This window comes from Onychostoma macrolepis, chromosome 01, assembly GCF_012432095.1.
Source record: "Onychostoma macrolepis isolate SWU-2019 chromosome 01, ASM1243209v1, whole genome shotgun sequence".
Classification (NCBI taxonomy): domain Eukaryota; kingdom Metazoa; phylum Chordata; class Actinopteri; order Cypriniformes; family Cyprinidae; genus Onychostoma; species Onychostoma macrolepis.
Window position 1 is genome coordinate 3,570,957 of NC_081155.1, and position 19,745 is coordinate 3,590,701.

Consider the following 19,745-nt stretch of genomic DNA (forward strand, 5'->3'; position numbering starts at 1 on the left):
TTTTATATGGCTTCAGATGTAGTAGTCTTGTAAAATCAGATAATTTAAATAATTTACAAATCACTTTGTGCTCAAAAACTTTTCATCTGTACCAATTCAAAGATCACAGACATCAAGAATCAGCGATGAATCTCAACAATGGTTACAGTCAACAAAATGCTTATGTTGCAATGCATGCTGGGTACCAGCATAGTACAAGACTCTCCCATGTATCCCAGCATGCATTGCAGCATGAATAAACAACGCAGCTGAATTGTCTGATTATTTTCTTTTATTCTTACTATTTTATTTTCTTTACGATGCTGTTATAGTTGTGACTTTTAGTAGCTTGTTTTGTGATGTTCAGAGTTTTATCTGAATATTTTCTTGACTGTCACCATTGTTGAGATTCATATACTGATTCTTGATGTCTGTGGTCCTTGTATTGATACAGATGAAAACTTTATGTGCACAAGGTGATTTGTATGTACACATTCTGATATTTACAGTACTGCAAAATATGAAGCTACGAAAAATCTAAAACAGTATAATGTCTATATAATCAGAAATTGACTTGAAATGAGGTCAGGACCAGTGACAAGATCTACCCACAACTCTTTTCATTCGGCTTGGTTAAGCTAAGTATGTTTTAAATGATCACACAATTAAAGCAATCAGCGTAATATTAACACCAAAATGTCAAGGGTCAAGAGCCCAACAAAGGAAACACTGGTCTCTTTGATGGTGATTTCAAACAAAACAATAAAGCATCTAAACCTCTGTTAATTCTCAATAAGAGCTTTCTAGAAGTCTGACAGAAATAAAGTCAATCTGGTCAATCTGATGCTGTTTGTGAAGCTGTTTAATCAGATCTTGAGAGATTTAATGTCTTTTTTTTCAGTTGATTTCATTCAGCTGTGGCCAGTTGTAGTTCTTGTGTTTCTCTTCCTTCGGTGATTCTCTTGATAACAGCAGGTGTTCATCATTAATGATCAATCATCATAATTATCTCCAACTCCAGCACTGCTTCAATTCTACTTGAACACCTGTAGTGAAACACATGAACACTGCAAATTAGACCAAATCATTTTTTGAGTGTAGTCCACCTGACAGAGAGAATGCTGAGTGAATTCAGCATGATGAACAGCTGCTGTTAACAAGCAGATTCACTGGAGAAAAGAGAAAAATGAAACTACAACTGACTTCAGACACAGCCTTAGATGAAATCAACTGAAATAAAACAGCAGAGGATGATTAAACAACTCCACAAACAGCATTACAGTTTGACTTTATTTCTGCCACATATCTATAAAATTACTTGAGAATTAATAGATATTTAGATACTTTATTGAAAATGTTTTGTGTGACCTCACCATTATGGCGATCAGCGTTTGCTTTAGTTGGGCTTTAGTTTGGCTCTTAATGTTAGATTTTTTTTTTGGTTGTTATAATTGTGTTAGTAAAAAGCATATGTTATAACAACAAAAACCAAAAAAGTAAAAATGTAAGTAAATGTGTTTGTGTTGTAATCATCATGAAGCAGCCTGCTTCTCTGACCTTATTCCGTCTTTAATGAAGTGTTGTGGCTTTTTTTTTTATTAGTTTCATGTTCTGATATGTGCTATGACACGACAAAACAATTGATTATGAAAAATTGTAAAACATCTTATACACAAAACCTTCAGTACTACGGCATAGTTAAGACCCTTACAGACATCAAGAATCAGCATATGAATCTCAACAATGGTGAGTCAAAATCTTCATGCTGCAATGCATGCTGGGTACCAGCACAGTACAAAACTCACCCATGACTCCCAGCATGCATTGTAACATGAATAAATTATGCCACTGAATTGTCCTCTTATTTTCTCTAATTCTTTATATTTTATTTTATAATTGCTTTTGTTTTTTGTGTTGAGTTATATTAGCATGTTTTGTGATGTTCAGAGTTGATCTGTTTATTTATTTTGGTTGATTGTCACCACTGTTGAGATTCATACGCTGATTCTTTAGGTGTGTGTTTCATAGCACTTTAGGGCTTTTTTTTTAATTGTCAGTAATGTTTTAACAACAAAACCAAAAAGTAAAATGTAAGTAAATGTGTTTGTGTTGTAACATCATGAAGCAGTGCTTCTGACCTTATTTTTTAATGAAGTGTTGTGCTTTTTTTTATTAGTTTCATGTTCTGATAAATATGACACAAAACAATTGATTATGAAAAATTGTAAAACATCTTACACAAAACCTTCACTACGGCATAGTTAAGAACAGACATCAAGAATCAGCATATGAATCTCAACAATGGTGAGTCAAAATTTCATGCTGCAATGATGCTGGTACCAGCACAGTACAAAACTCAATGATTAGCATGCATTGTAACATGAATAAATTATGCCACTGAATTGTCCTCTTATTTTCTAACTTTATATTTTATTTTATAATTGCTTTTGTTTTGAGTTATATTAATGTTTGTGATGTTCAGAGTTGATCTGTTTATATTTTCTGATTGTCACCACTGTTGAGATTCATACGCTGATTCTTTAGGTGTGTTTCATAGCACTATTTTTTTAATTGTCAGTAATTTTAACAATAAGCTAGAGCAAAATGAGCAGGCTGTTATTACATCATCACTTTGATAACAGAAGAGACACTGAAGAAAAAATATATAATGTTGATGATGGTTGTCATTAACAAAACACAACTAACAATATTACAGATTTTGCTGGTTATAACAACTGTGCTTTAAAACACATACAACACAAAGATAATTGATGTTAAAAAGTCAAGGTTCAAGAGCCCAACTAGAACAATGATCTCCATCATGGTAGTTAAAAAAAACCAACAACAACTTGATTTCTGTGAACGCCTGACAGAAATATCATCAGTCTGGTTAGTATTGTGAAGTAATATGATTTAGGAGCTGTTTAATCAGATCTTGAGAGGTTTAATGTCTTTCTTCAGTTTATTTCATCTAAGGCTGTGGCTGAAGTCAGTTGTTCAGTTTTTCTTCATTCAGTGATTCTGCTTGTTAACAGCATCTGTTCATCACTAATGCACAATCATCACTAATTAATCACAGAATTATCTCATTAACTTCAGCACTGATCCAGTGTTACTCTAACACTCTGTAGTGTGCACACATTATAAGTGTTCATTTAAAACTGAGGATTTTGTTGTGGGGTTTAAAGGGTTAAAGATGTAAGAAGAAAAAAACAGCATGAAATGTAATTTAACAGCAATAAACTGTAATTAATTTACGGCAACAAACTGTAGAAAAACAGTTACTTACTGGCAACCGTGCTACCAGTAGATTACCGTTATTCCAAGGAAAAAACAGCAATTTACTGTAAAATGTAACGGTCAGATTAACCAAACAAAAAAAGTTATTTTTACTGAAATATTAGTGAAGGTCCACAGAAAACAGTTATGCAAAGTCATGAACGGATAAGGAGAGTAAATATTAAACTGAACTGTTTTAATGTGTTTTTGTACAAGAGAGATCTGTTAGTTTAATGTTGTTTTGTGGGTCACCATTGTGCTGAAGTGTAGAGCCTGTACTTCAGTCAATGATGAGCCAGAAACACTGATGTTCTGCTGCTTTGTTTTTTTTAAAGTCAATAACTGTGCAGTTGTTTAAGCAGCGATGGTTGTTTTAAGTACTTCAACACATGCATGTGTATTATAGCGGATGATGAGCTGCAACGATTTGAGCTAAAGACATGTTTTTAGTTATTTAAGGTGTTTGCAGTTTTATACTGAGAAATATTTATTTTCAGTGGACTCAAGTGATGTAAGTTCACAATACTAACGCCATATGAATACCAATATTTTAAACTCGAACTGTTTGAACCAATTGGAGCAGAGTTAATTTCCATGGTAGAATAACAGTAACATGCTGTAAAAAATAAGGGCTGTAAATTAACAGTACATTACTGGCAACTCTGCTGCCAGTACATTACTGTTATTTAACGGCACAATTTTTTACAGTGTATGATTGATCCTTATTTTTCGTCAGCTGTCATCCCAGTGTTGTTTAGTAGGTGGGATGCACCTTCAAGTGTGTTTGCCATTAAATATATACAGGTGCATCTCAATAAATTAGAATGTCGTGGAAAAGTTCATTTATTTCAGTAATTCAACTCAAATTGTGAAACTCGTGTATTAAATAAATTCAAAGCACACAGACTGAAGTATAGTTTAAGTCTTTGGTTCTTTTAATCGTGATGATTTTGGCTCACATTTAACAAAAACCCACCGATTCACTATCTCAACAAATTAGAATACTTCATAAGACCAATAAAAAAAATTAAAAAAAACATTTTTAGTAAATTGTTGGCCTTCTGGAAAGTATGTTAATTTACTGTATAGGTACTCAGTACTTGGTAGGGGCTCCTTTTGCTTTAATTACTGCCTCAATTCGGCGTGGCATGGAGGTGATCAGTTTGTGGCACTGCTGAGGTGGTATGGAAGCCCAGGTTTCTTTGACAGTGGCCTTCAGCTCATCAGCATTTTTTGGTCTCTTGTTTCTCATTTTCCTCTTGACAATACCCCATAGATTCTCTATGGGGTTCAGGTCTGGTGAGTTTGCTGGCCAGTCAAGCACAACAACACCATGGTCATTTAACCAACTTTTGGTGCTTTTGGCAGTGTGGGCAGATGCCAAATCCTGCTGGAAAATGAAATCAGCATCTTTAAAAATCTGGTCAAAAGGAGGAAGCATTAAATGCTCCAAAATGTCTTGGTTAAACGGGTGCAGTGACTCTGGTTTTCAAAAAACACAATGGACCAACACCAGCAGATGACATTGCACCCCAAATCATCACAGACTGTGGAAACTTAACACTGGACTTCTAGCAACTTGGGCTATGACCTTCTCCACCCTTCCTCCAGACTCTAGGACCTTGGTTTCCAAATGAACTACAAAACTTGCTCTCATCTGAAAAGAGGACTTTGGACCACTGGGCAACAGTCCAGTTCTTCTTCTCCTTAGCCTCTGTCATTGTCTGTGGTTCAGGAGTGGCTTAACAAGAGGAATATGACAACTGTAGCCAAATTCCTCGACACGTCTGTGTGTGGTGGCTCTTGATGCCTTGACCCCAGCCTCAGTCCATTACTTGTGAAGTTCACCCAAATTCTTGAATCGATTTTGCTTGACAATCCTCATAAGGCTGCGGTTCTCTCGGTTGGTTGTGCATCTTTTTCTTCCACACTTTTCCCTTCCGCTCAACTTTCTGTTAACATGCTTGGATACAGCACTCTGTGAACAGCCAGCTTCTTTGGCAATGAATGTTTGTGGCTTACCCTTCTTGTGAAGGGTGTCAATGATTGTCTTCTGGACAACTGTCAGCTCAGCACTCTTCCCCATGATTGTGTAGTCTAGTGAACCAAACTGAAAGACAATTTTGAAGGCTTAGAAAATCTTTGCGGGTGTTTTGAGTTGATTAGCTGATTGGCGTATCACCATATTCTAATTTGTTGAGATAGTAAATTGGTGGGTTTTTGTTAAATGTGAGCCAAAATCATCACAATTAAAAGAACCAAAGACTTAATCTACTTCAGTCTATGTGAATTGAATTTATTTAATACACGAGTTACACAATTTGAGTTGAATTACTGAAATAAATTAACTTTTCCACGACATTCTAATTTATTGAGATGCACCTATTTATTTATTTATTTATTGAAAAGCATAATATGGTAAAATTAGTTATTAGTAAATTAGTAGGATAATAATATGCTGTTCAGAGCTCAGTAACACACTGAAATGGAATCACAGATATTTAGAGATATGTCTGAATAGGGCTGTATAATCATGGGAATCATAATCTGGTGGACAGTGAAATGTTGGCACCACACTGGCACTGATAATAGCCACAATGAGCCAACTTAAAAAACGAACAAGAAAACAAACAAAATTCTAGCACTGAAAGGCTACTCACATAACCAACATGTAAGATAAATCACTTTTTGTTTGAGTTTTGCTTCATGTGTATCTTATTACTCTCCAATGTAAGCAATGTAGAAAAGGTGTGGGAACTTGTCTCATTTATATGTATATGTTCGTAATTAGCTTCTGTCAGCTGAACTACAATCGAAATGGCAATATGGCTTAGTGTGTATATGAATTTTATATATGTATAAGATGTGTGATATGAATGGACAAAACATTCTTAGTTCACATTGGCTAGAACAATAAACTCACTTGACATTTTAATAAATAATATTTGCCCTTTTGTATCTTGTAGATCTTCAATGACCCTATTTATGGTCACATTGAGCTGCACCCCCTGCTGGTGAAAATGATTGACACTCCTCAGTTTCAGAGACTACGTCACCTCAAACAACTGGGAACAAAATATCTTATTTACCCTGGTGCCACTCATACTCGCTTCGCACACTCAATCGGGTAATTCTTAATCTCACAGATTTGATTTTATCTGATATCTAAAGGATTTAAATTAAGCAATACATGACCGGAAATGGTTGTATCCCAGTCAACACGTGAGATCACGCGATGATCACAGTGATATCACACCATTCTCATACGGTGATACTCACAGTGTGAGTAATATATGAACTCATTGTGAACTCAAAAAGATGAGCGGGGTTCTTATTTCTGTCAGACATCTACAAAAGCACTTATTGAGAATTAACAGATTTAGATGATGACGTTTTATTGTTTTGTTTGACGTTACCATCGTGGTGATTTGGTTTAGTTGGGCTCTTGACCCTTGACTTTACAGAATTATATTTTTTGGGGCTGCTGTAACTGTGTTTGAAAAGCACATTTGTTATGGCGAGGAAAACCAAAAAGAGACTGCAACCAGGTGATAATGGTTTGTTACTGATGATAACAGTGCGACCATCATCTAGACTCAGTGTGCAGTCTTTGTGAGGAGTTATTAATCTAAAGGTTTTAATATTAATTGCTCTATGATTATACAGTATAGAACCCAGCAGTGTCATAATCATTTATGAAAGATTTTAAAAGCATGATAAGACACAAACATTTTGAACTACTGTGTCATTTAAACACAAAGAGAGACATCAAGAATCAGTGTATGAATCTCAACAATGGTGACAATCAAAAGCTTCATGCTGCAATGCATGCTGGGTACCTAGTCTCTGTGCAGTGAGTGCACTTTGACCTCACATTAGTATGAACACACAGTGAGGACGCTGTGAGGTTACACTTTTAGCTCACTGTTACCTCACATTGTGACCTCATCACGAGTATCCTGTGAGCTCATGGTGACATCACTGTGAGATCAAATTGTTGACTGGGATCTCATCTCATTATATCTGTTTTTTTCTCCCAAAAAAGAATCACTAAATTTTACTCCTTTCTTAGTTATTCATTTTATTATGAGATCATACTGAAACTTTCCAAGTGTTTATTCAGTAATTATAGCAAGTGACTTGTGGTGATTAGGTAAAGTAATGTGAGCTTAAGAACTAATTAATGAAACCTTTCTGAACATTGCCTTTTTTATGAGCTGATATTTAGTCAATCAGAGCCCAGATCAGGGCTGACAACCCTTTGTTAAATGTGGAAATGTTTGAGATGTGTCATATCAAGAGAAGGAAATGTGTGTATACAGAGGTGGATAGTTCATGGGTCAGAAAGTAAAAGTCCTGCCATAGAATCACAGAGGATCAGATGTTGATTTTTTATCAATCATGGAGATCAGTGTTTGCTTTAGTTGAGCTCTTGGCCCTTTTAATAGTTCAATGTAATTTGCTTTTGAGCAATTGCAATAGTGTTTCATTGCAAACCTTCGTGAATTGCTGAATTAAAAGCTTTAGGTAGTAGATTAGCTTACACTTTCTACTAGTGATGGTGAAATGAAGCTTCATGAAGCATTAAACTTTTCAGCCAAGTGGTTCACAAAAGGGTTAATTTCTGGAGGCTTATTTTGCTCACAATACCACCTGGTGGCCAAAGAGTGTAAAACAAGCAGATATATTACAGACAGAGGTGTAAAGTCCAGGGGTCAAAAAGTAAAAGTCCGAGACACCCCTCGCTGCAGACTGTAGCGCGGTGACGTCAGGTATCTACGGCACGTATATGTTTACCGCGCATGCACAAAGTGACGTATGGTATGTCTATGACACGCAGGCGCATTGCGTGTGTAATTTGCATTACATGGTGACGGTAGGTGTTTTTGCGTCGTGCGTGACGTAACACGTCATAAAAACGCATGCGCATACTTAACAGAATACTCTAATAAAATGTAAAAGTATTAAGAATGCTAAGGTGGAAAAAAAATAAAACAATAAAATGTAATACAGCACATATCCATGATTTTAACTATGTTTCATCTCAGGTAAAATGATACGGAATTACAGAGTTTATTCTGTAATATCTGTGTAGTATTTTATTTACAATTTATTAACATTCTGTTGCACTTTACTTCACTGTGTATTGTAATGTTACCCTTTAACGGCGCCTTATATATTTCTTATTAGGCTAGTCAACATTACAAAAGATAACTTTAGTGTTTTTCACATTTTGACGCGATCGACCCAGGTTCGAATCCGCCTTTTAGCAAGGTTTTTTCTCTCTTTTCAAATTTCAAATCACATCAAAAAAGCATTTATTTTCAGTAAAAATTAAGGAAATAATCAAAAAGTTGTGAGGGAGGGCTTTATTGTCCCAATAAGGTGATATCTATTTAAAAATTTGAATTAAAATGATAATTTACACTCAATAAGTTATTATTGCATACTGTTTTATAATGTACTACAATACTACTGAGGTACAGGTAATTATCACTGTTTGCAATAAGTAGTTTAAATAGCAGAAAATCCTGCTATCATTTAGTGCAAATAGCTGCTGCCTTTCTTATTTTAATCTGTCCTCTGTCATGGTTCTTGTTTATTTATTTATTTTGGATAATTTTGGACATTTTTCTTTTGCTTTGGCAATTCTGCATGTGAAATATTTAAGGCAATTAAGTAGTTTTAAATTCAATTGACTACATACAGTATATATATATATATTTTTTAATTATTTAAAAGAACAAAACAGAAAATATAATTGTATATACAAATATAGATTAAGACTATAGACTATAAACATGACACATGAGAAAGAAAGAATTGCATCTACTCATTCTGAAATTCACCTCCATCACTGATAAAACAATCAACCACACAGTGGCCCTCAAATTCTTTGAATGAATAAAACCCATGCAGGACTCCCTCCTGTCAGTCCTGACATACCTAGGTGTGCAGTCTTTAAATACAGTATCTCACTGCACCGTAGGCACTGAGTCTGTGAATACGACACCGGCACTCCTGTCTGTATTGTGCAGAAAATGCACTCCAGTTCACGACACCTAATTTACATAAAATAACAAACAATATTAAATCATTTTGAGGAAAGGCAAAAGAGCCATACAAGGAAAATATTTTAAATGTATTTTAAATATTATAGGATGGTGTTAGAAAAGAGTGTTGTTTGCTTTGTCTGTAAAGTACCTAAGAGATTTAATTTATAATCATCATTAACCAACTAAATTAAAAAGTTTGCCAAGTCAAAATTTAGGTTGGCTTGGCTTGAGAAAGCATAGCCTGAAACAATTTGAACGTTTTACAGTTGAGCGCAATACAGTCTATCAGGAGAAGAAAAAAACAGATAGTTGAGATGAGACAGACAGAAAGATGAGAAGAGAGACAGACACTCAAATACTTTTACAGTATTCACTACATGTTAAGGAGTTAAAGAACGATCTGTCTAGACATATGAAGTGGGCCTCTTCTCTGAATTTCGTCTCACTGATAATGTCCCTAAAAGTCATATGAACATGAAGGTAAATTTAAGAGGTACCACTTTACAATAAGGTGTCATTGGTTAACACTAGTTAATGTATTAATTAACAACTAACAATGAACAATAAATGTGTTACAGTATCTATTAATTTTTGATAATGTTAATGAAAAAGGTGACATATGAGAAACATACATATACATTATATATATATATATATATATATATTTTTTTTTTTTGCAATGCATGCAATTCATTACTTTATTAATATAAATATTTCTGCTCTATTTTAATACATCTTTAAAGGCTACTTTTAGGCGAAATAAGACTTTTAAAGACCTGCAGAATCCCTGTCACGTCGAATACTAACACATATCATAAAACATGACATAAATGTTTGACATCGCACACATTTGCAATGACACTCTCTGTGATTATGACCAAAGCATCCTCACAATTAAAAACCAACACAAACGCACATTTTTAAGAAAACAAAAGTAAGCAAATGTTCCGGAAGTGAATGAACCATTATTGAACCTGCATATTTACGGTAAATACATTGGTAACATAGGTACCTGAAGTCACCGCGCTACAGTCTGCAGTGAGAAGTACTTGAAAAGTCCTGCCATGTGCCCAACTAAAGCAAACACTGATCTCCATGATGGTGGCAACATTTTAACCAATAAAACATCAACATCTGATCCTCTGTAATTCTCGATAACAGCAGGTGTTCATCACTAACGCACAATCATCATTTAATTAGTCTCTTAATTATCTCATTAACTTTAACTCTTTGTGGACTTGGGATTTGACTTGAGACTTGCTTCTGACTTGAAAGGAATGACTTGGTTGCTCCTCTGGTGAAATCAGCTGCAGAGTTCATGGGTGGAACAAAAATATGGCAGGACTTTTACTTTCTGACCGCTGGACTTTACACCTCTGTCTGTAATATATCTGCTTTTTTTTACACTATTTGGCCACCAGGTGCTTTCTGACCCCTGAACTACCCACCTCTGTGTGTATAGGATGATTTGCCTGCATTGTGCAGGACTGTTGATATTCTGAATACATCAGTGCTTTTCACATACGTAGCTAATATTGTTTGTCCATATAATTGGTCATTTGATATGGTAAACACTTGCCTGGAGGGTAAAGGATAGAATTTTTTTTTCCTTGAAATAAATGGATATTCTTTGTTTGTGTGTGTTAGTGTGGCGTATTTAGCAGGATGTCTTGTCAAGACTCTTCATGAGAATCAGCCAGAGCTCAACATCACCGAACAAGATTCCCTGTGTGTTCAGATTGCTGCCCTGTGTTATGACTTGGGTGAGTAGCATGAACATTTTTCATTAGATTCTACAGAAGGTAAGCATTTTTTTGAAGAGCCTGAGGCAATTTCCTATGTTTTGGGGGTTTTCCCATATAACATATAAAACACACAAAGTTTTTTTTCTTTTTCTATTTATTTTTTTAAAAACAAAACAAACAGCCAATCTTAATCTAATAAAAAAAAAAAAAAAAGTTGAATTGTCAAATCAAATCTACACTGACTACCAAACCAAAAATATGGAGAAAAACACATGCCACGAAAGCAGAATACATCACCCATATTCTTTGTTATACGTACATTATGTTTTTCACTGTGAAACGGAACGCGTGCCAGGAGAGCCAGCTGACAATGTCCATTGTCCTCTATTTGTTTTTCTTCTCAAGTCACGTTTGATCTCGCGAGTGTCCGTGAGATCTCGTGTCACTGTGAAATCGTCCCTACAATCATCAAGTGTGTGGTCTCGTGGTCTGGTCGAATCATCTAGTGTGCGAGTTCAGAGGATTATAAGGCTAAAAATCGGTTGAACTGTCTTTCATGTCTGTGGTCTCTCATAGTTTTAAAATCGGTTAAGATTTGAAAATTGTCTAGTGTGCGGCCAGCCTAAGGGAAACGGTGTAAATTGGAAGTCCATGTAATGAGAGTTCAGGTGTGACATGACACTTCCAAAGAATTTACCATACCTTTTTTACCAATGATTTACCATTCCTAAGGGATACTTACTTATTCCCTTTTCTTCCATCCAAACACAATGAAAATAATTCCAATAACTCAACAATGAACCGGAATACAGAAGGTAAAATAATGTTATTTCACAAGTAACACAATGACAAAAGCCTCATAACTCAAAATAAAGGCAAAAAGAACAAACACAACCAATTCGCTTTGTAACGAACTGACTAAGACCGTAGCTACAATCAAAATCACAGAGCATGTCAAAAATGAACAGGAGACTAAATGATGCATTTATGTGATGATGTTTCATATTTTAAAAATCTACTGGGCTACTGGTCACAAATCACCAGACATTGACATGCTGGACCCACCCCTCTCGGATAATTGATAACAGAAGAAACCAATCAGAATGTCACTTGCTAAAGTGAAAGTATAGAGACTAGTAGAAAATCAGCAAAAAGAAGAAAGCAATACAAAGAACAGCAAAAAATACTCAGTTAGTTACTCAACAATTCTGGCCACAATTGTATAACCACTTTTTTCTTTTAAGTGTTAATATGAAACTATATATATATATATATATATATGCAGTTTATATATCTTTTTTTTTTTTCTAAGTTGACAAATGAAAGCAATCTCAGATTTCATCAGCTGTCAGATATGGTAAATTCATGTTAAATTTTTGGTCCTTTCAGGTCATGGACCGTTCTCTCGTTTGTTTGATGGCATGTTCATCCCTGATGTCCGGCCTGGTAAGTGTCTGAGTTTTCGTAGTTCATTCATTTTAATGTTTTTACTGAGCTGTGCATATTAGTAAGTAATGGGGTGTGTTAAAATGTGATATTTGACATTTAATGTAGTATTAAAATGTGATGATATTTCTCAGTGAGGTGAAAAGTTGTCTCCCGAAATCAGCACAATTGCAAATGTGCAATGTTAAATCAAAATATGTCTTTCTATAGCTGCTTACTGTAATGTCTATTCAGTGCTTTGTTCATATAATTAGAATTTGAATTGCTTGAAAGCCCAATTTTATGTCCAAGGTAGAAGAGTAGAAGTTCACAAACAGCTTCAACCAGTAGAAGCTCATGCATACACTGTAAAACTGTAAGTTACTGCCTTAAAAAAAAAAAAAAAAAAAAGGCAGCATAGCATCAATATTTACAATGTTAAAGACTACACACTCTACTTTTCAGCACAATGGTAACCCACAGACGATTACAAAAGTTAGTATTGAGAATTACAGAGGTGTAGATGTTGATGTTTTCTTGAAAATAAGTGTTTTGTTTGAAGTCATCGTAATGGTGCTTGGCTGTTGTAACTCTGTGTTTATAAGTCACATTTGTTATAGCACAAAAAGGCAAGAGAAAATGAGATCAGGTGATTTTGACTACTTTTTGGTGATGATGTCATCATCATATGATCTGCTCTCATCCAGAGTCAGATCTTTGATTGTAATGGTGATCATGAGATCTAGTACTATTATCACAATAGCTGTGTGTCCATTACCCTTCAAAATGCACAAATTGAAAATACACCTAATGGAAAAATGTAAATTTCGCAAAAACTCCCATATACAGTATGGCAAATGATTATGCATTATGCTCGCATGATGTGATTTTTCAGGCAATTAAAAAAAGGATGGCTTAAATGGAACATGTGATGCGATTTCTATTTTTCCTTTTCTTTAGTGTGTTATGTAGCTGTTTGTGCATGTATACGCTCTGCAGATTTATTCTATCTAAAAGAGAAGGCTGATCCAGACTGGGCTAAAATGCCTCATTAAAACACGCCCCCACATGTCTATGTCATGATGTGGAAATATTTGCGTAATGCCACCCAAATGTTCACGCAAAGAGAGAAGGCGTGGTTTCAAAAACCGCAGTAGTGTTGATGCAGCCATGTCAGGGAGACACTGTGTGTTTCTATGAGAAAGCAAAATCACTTTATTTGGCCTTCTGAAAGAAGATGCAATTAGGAGTCATTGGTTAAGATTTGTTTACAACAGAACAGCACAACCGAAATGTTTGAATTTGTGCAATGCATTTTATGGATGACAGTTTTGTGAACCTAGGACAGTACAAGGCTGGCTGTGCGCGAAGGCTATTTCTAAAAAAAATGGGTCAATTCCGACTTTGCTATGACAATCTGATGCTTCTGAATCAGCGATTGTAAGTATGTTTTGTTATTAGTTTAAGTATTTGCTATTGACTGTTCTAATGAGGAGTTTTGCGCATCGTGTGTGTGTGTGTATGTGTGAGAGAGAGAGACAGGGTCACATCACAGTGGAGTCAGCTGTCTTAATTGCGGCTTTTGTGCAAATACATACGAGCTTCATCACTGTGTCTGTCACGCGACTCTGTTCCCCTCTCGGGCTTGAACTGATGCTAAAACTAAGGACATTATCAACTGTCTTTACATTTATTTTGAAAGCTGAAGCTCGCGATTATGGAAAGGAGCGTTACATTTCCAACGCGTGTTTGTGGTGTTCGGCCAATCACAATGCACTGGGTCAGCTGGCCAATCAGAGCAGACTGTGCTTGTCGGAAGGAGGGGTTCTGTAGAAAACAACGCGTTTCTAGTCCTAGCAGCCGGAGATTACTGCATCTGCTGTAGTCTTGTAGATCACACACTTGTTGTGTTCACTCTAAAAAATGCTGGGTTAAATATAACCCAACGCTGGGTTAAAAAGGGACGAACCCAGTGGTTGGGTCCAGCGGTTGGGTTATTTTGACCCAGCAGTTGGCAGAGGTGGAAAGTCCAGGGGTCAGAAAGTAAAAGTCCTGCCATATGTTTATTCCACCCATGAACTCAGCAGCTGATTTCACCAGAGGAGGAACCAAGTCATTTCTTTCAAGTCACTTGCAAGACTCAAGTCAAATCCCAAGTCCCTAAAGAGTTAAAGTTAATGAGATAATTAAGTGACTAATTAAATGATGATCGTGCATTAGTGATGAACACCTGCTGTTATTGAGAATTACAGATGTTGATGTTTTATTGGCTAAAATGATGCCACCGTCATGGAGATCAGTGTTTGCTTTAGTTGGGCTCTTGACACTTGACTTCAGGTCTTAGATATCACTTTGTAGCAATACATGTGGTGTTGTAAAGCAGAGAGATCAGTGCTATGCAGTAAGTAGGTGTTTATATAATAAGATAGTCATCATGAGTTGGCTTGGTTACAATAAAAAAAACACGAATCCATCAATAGGCAGTAAAGCAAGCAACTACACCTTTAGACAATTAAGCATCTATGATTCATACTTCTTTAGATTGTGAGGGAAAAACTTTCTGGCTTAGCTGGGGTTTGAACCAGAGATCTTCTTTCTGTGAGGAGACAGCATTTCACACTGAGTCACTGATGCTGCGCTTAGCCATAGACATTAAATACAGGTACAGAACTCTCTTTGGATAGATGCTGAAATATACAACATACGCAGCAAAAACCTCAATGAACACTGCACACAATGTTAAAGGAAACACTATAGTAGTGTTGAAGTTCACGAGATGAATGGTTAAATTAAATGATCATATAACTGATGTTTAAGCATTTGATAAAATCAACTGCAAGTCAAACACGTTAAATCTCTGAAGATCTCAGCAGAGGATGATTAAACAACTCTACAAACAGCATCACCAGCTTCACTCATTACTAACCAGACTGATGTTATTTCTGTCAGATGTCTACAGAAGCGCTTATTGAAAATTAATAGAGGTTTAGATGTTGATGTTTATTTCATTCAAGTCACCATTGTGGTGGGCAGCGTTTGCTTTAGTTGGGATCTTGGGCCTCGTAGTTCTTGTGTTAGTTTTTTTGTTTTGGTTTGGGGTGTGGTTATCTGCAGATGGTTATGTTCCAGTTCAAGCTTACTTTGCTTTGGAATTTGGCGGTCTGAGGGCAGCTATGTTCTAATCTGGTTTCTTTAACTAGGTTGGGTTCTCCTTAGAAAAAGCTCTCTCGAAGAAGTGTTGAAGTCTTTGTCTAGGAATCTGCTATTCAAGGATAGCTGTGTTCCAGGTCAGAGACTGCTCCCTTGTTTAGGGTTTTAAGTAGCAGTATCCTTGAGTCCTTGCCTAGGCAGTGTTATCTCCCCTGCTAGGGTTGTAAGTAGATAGCCCACTCTCTGTGGTCTGGGCAGCTCTGCAAGAGGGGCTTATCTAGGCTAGCTGTCTATTGTTACTCTGGTCTACACGCTTTCATAAGACCTTTAGGACATAGCTATCTGAGGATATCTGTGTTCTAGCTCAGCAGCTACTCTCATTATCTGGGATTTAACCTTTTGAGTGGTACGGTCCCACATATGGGGTTTAGAGCGTTCGGTGATGTCGCATATCTGTCAAATTCGAACTGGTGTCACGCGTTGACTGGCGCTGAGCCAGAGAGAGACGAGCACTGCGATTGTCATATTATCACAACTGTGCAGTGTTTTTAATCACATAATGCTTATTTTAGGTTTCAGACATTTAAATACACGTAAGTACTGGTAAAACAATACATTTAGAGTTTGTAAAGTATACACAGATGTCTATGGAAGCAACAATAACAATCCATTCAAATTTAATTTGCCGATGTGTTTTATTCATATCAGATACACATAAGTAACTGTAAAGTTCACTCTATTCTTCACCTAGTTCACCAGCCACTTACTTACATGTATTCCGGGAGAAATTGATGAATTCAAGTGCTGTAAATCCGACTGACAGGACTCTCTGAACTGCGGTGCGAACAAACATGATGGCGCCCATCTCACGTTACAGATCACAGTCAAGATCATTTATAAAGGTTTTTAAACGACAAAACCCACTAATTTGCACATATTTGTGAATCGGAATATCAGATTGTTCATGACATAGTGAGCAAGTTTGTGAATATTTTAAATAAAAAACTAAATAAAAGCGATCCATCTGTCATGCAGTGTTATTGTCGCTGCGGTGTGTCACGAGACAAGCATGACGTGTCGCCATGGAAACAGTAAGGGCACACGTTCTAAAATAACAGTCGCCTTAAAAAAAACTCACTTTGGGGGGACCACTAGAATATTTTAAACTCACCACTGAAAGGGTTAAGTAGCGATCCCTTTGAGTTCCTCTAGAGTCTAGAGGCTTTCTAGTTTAGCCTCTTCAGTGGTCTTGTGTTTCCAGGCTAGTATTGCTCACATAGCTATCTGAGGATAGCTGTGCTCTTAACTTGGATGGAATGTTCCCCTTGATCTAAATTGGGTTCCCCCATTTCTGCCATATTATGTGAGCAGCCCAAGGCGTCAGTGGAGTGCAGTGGTTTTACTTAAGTACAATTTCTTAGTACTCTTTCCACCACTGTGTTTCAGAAGCGTCTCTCTGAGTGCTGATAATTCACAGTATATTGCAGTAGGCTATTTTCTCCAAAACAACAAATATTACCCAGAATGCATTGTTTTCTGGTTTAATGGAAAACAGTGCTACTTTTAGAATTTGGCCATTTTTTACAGCAACGTTTTACAGCGTACTTATAGTCTGAAAAACTATGTAAACTTTTCCAAAATATGATACATTTTGCAACTTTGCATCTGTGATGACCAATGTTTTGTAGTTTATTTTGACATTTGACATCCCAGTCAACAATTTGATCTCACAGCGATGTCACCATGAACTCACAGGATACTCGTGATGAGGTCACAGTGAGCTAAAAGTGTAACCTCACAGCGTCTTCACTGTGTGCACATACTAATGTGAGGTCAAAGTGCAGTCACTGCACAGAGACTAGGTACCCAGCATGCATTGCAGCATGAAGCTTTTGATTGTCACCATTGCTGAGATTCATACACTGATTCTTGATGTCTCTCTTTGTGTTTGAATGACAGGGTAGTTAATAATGTTGGTGTTTTATGCTTTTATAATTCTTCATAATTGATTATGAGACTGCTGGTTGCTGTAGTGTAATCACACAACTATTACATTCAGAAACTTTAGATTAATAAAATCTCACTAAGACTGTATGTTGAATCTAGGTGATGATTGTGTTATCATCAATAACAAACCAATATCATCTGGTTGCAGTCCCTTTTTGGTTTTCCTTGCCATAACAATTGTGCTTTACAAACACAGTTACAACAGCAGTTAGCTGGGCGTGCACTCTTGAGCTCATCATGTGAGAGCACTGTGATATCTCTGTGATAGTGTTGAGAAACAGGAAGTAGAATGTCCCCCAGCGACTGATATTTGATCTGCCTCCTCTCAACCTGCTCAACATTTTGAATTCACAATGAGCTCATATATTACTCACACTGTGAGTATCACCGTATGATAATGGTGTGATGTCACTGTGATCATCGCGTGATCTCACGTGTTGACTGGGATTTATATCACAATCTAAAGAACCCCCTCGTGAACTAGTTTTTTTTTTTTTTTACCTCATTGGTAAAAAAAAAATAAATAAATAAAAATCTGTGAATTGATGATTATAAAACATAATGTCTAAAATCTCTTTTCATTTCTCAGATAACAAATGGCAGGTAAGCATCATTACTTCTCTTATAAAGATATCATTATATTTTCCCATACACATGTATTTCAAAATCAGTGAGCTACGTAATATATAGAAACAAATATTTAGCAATAGTCAACTATGTGTTTTCATTTGGTTCTTGCCTTTTAAAAGTCAATATAAACTTATAATTAGAAAAACTACAACCTTGTTTTGTATGACTGTGTACATTTCATTATATGGTTGATCTTCTGAAGCATGAGGAGGCGTCTGTTCAGATGTTTCACTGCATGAGAAAGAAGAATGGACTGGACAAAGTGATGAAGGACTATGGATTGAATCTAGATGAAGACATCGTCTTCATTGAGGAATTAATACAGGGACGCAAATCTTCAGATAGTAAGGTAAATATCTGCTGAATATGATTTTTCTTCCAGTCTTTATCAGGATACAATGTTCAAGTTTTTTTTTTTTTTCATCTGGCAGTGGACAGCAAAGGGAAGACCTGAAAACAAATCTTTCTTGTATGAGATTGTGGCAAATAAACTGAATGGCATTGATGTGGATAAATGGGATTATTTGTCTCGGTAAGTAGTATTTTAAAAGTATGTTAAAATTGTTTTCTTCTCTGGGACTTATAGTCATTGACAGTTTCAATAGTCAAAATGTTATTTCATTTAGCAAAGTGAAAAGTTCTGCGACCAATTTTGGGTTCTGCCTGTGAAATGATCAAGAATCACAAGCTTTGCTAAATTAGATTTTACAGTTGAAAATAAACTATGTGGCTCATGTATTGCTTCATCACCTATTGCATTAGTTTAATTGCTCTTTTTGTACAGAGACTGTCATTATCTTGCAATTCCAAACGGGTTTGATCATCAGCGTCTGCTGAAATCTGCTCGGGTCTGTAAGGTGGATGGGAGGAATCATATCTGCTTCAGAGACAAGGTAAATCAGTTTTTTCACTATTTTCACTATGTGTGCATGATTTGTGTTTTGGTTCTGTTTGAATCTTTGCACCAAAAGACTGCATATACTATTCACTTAGGTGTATAATGCTGCCCCTAGTAAACCTGGCTACATTTCATGTATTATAAATATGTATGTATGTTATAAATATGTAAGTATGTTGTAAGGAGTTCATGAAACATGCCAGAAGAAAGAGGCTGGTCCATTCACAGCAGTTTATTCAATTTAAAAATCACAGAAAAGCATAATTTAAAAGGTCAAAAAATCAAACAGGCAGTCCATTCTGGCAGACAATGCAAATCAAAAGACAATAAGGCAATAAATAACTGCAAGAAGGCAAATCTGAAATAAATTAACTGGGCTATTTATACGCCAACGGGCACAGTAGGAGAGAACACTTTGAACTGATTTTCAGACTCATTTAATAATCTTAACAAGGAAGCCTAATAATTCTTTCTTTCAGTCACGTTCAATGTTACATGGGCACTGAGGTCAGGGGTGTCCTTTGGGAGCCCCACCCAGTCAACAATTTGATCTCACAGTGATGTCACCATGATGTC

At 36.1% G+C, this 19,745-nt stretch overlaps 1 protein-coding gene across 3 annotated transcripts in view; it reads left to right on the forward strand.

The window, feature by feature from the left end:
* LOC131544542 (uncharacterized) overlaps positions 1–19,745 on the forward strand; it is a 71,774-nt gene that overhangs the window by 9,902 nt on the left and 42,127 nt on the right. For all 3 annotated transcript variants that reach the window (XM_058782857.1, XM_058782842.1, XM_058782848.1), the window contains exons 3-9: positions 6,225–6,385; positions 10,962–11,077; positions 12,449–12,505; positions 18,231–18,244; positions 18,474–18,620; positions 18,703–18,803; positions 19,056–19,164. In XM_058782857.1, coding sequence (XP_058638840.1) covers positions 6,225–6,385; positions 10,962–11,077; positions 12,449–12,505; positions 18,231–18,244; positions 18,474–18,620; positions 18,703–18,803; positions 19,056–19,164 — 705 coding nt within the window. The remainder of the gene's footprint in view (positions 1–6,224; positions 6,386–10,961; positions 11,078–12,448; positions 12,506–18,230; positions 18,245–18,473; positions 18,621–18,702; positions 18,804–19,055; positions 19,165–19,745) is intronic.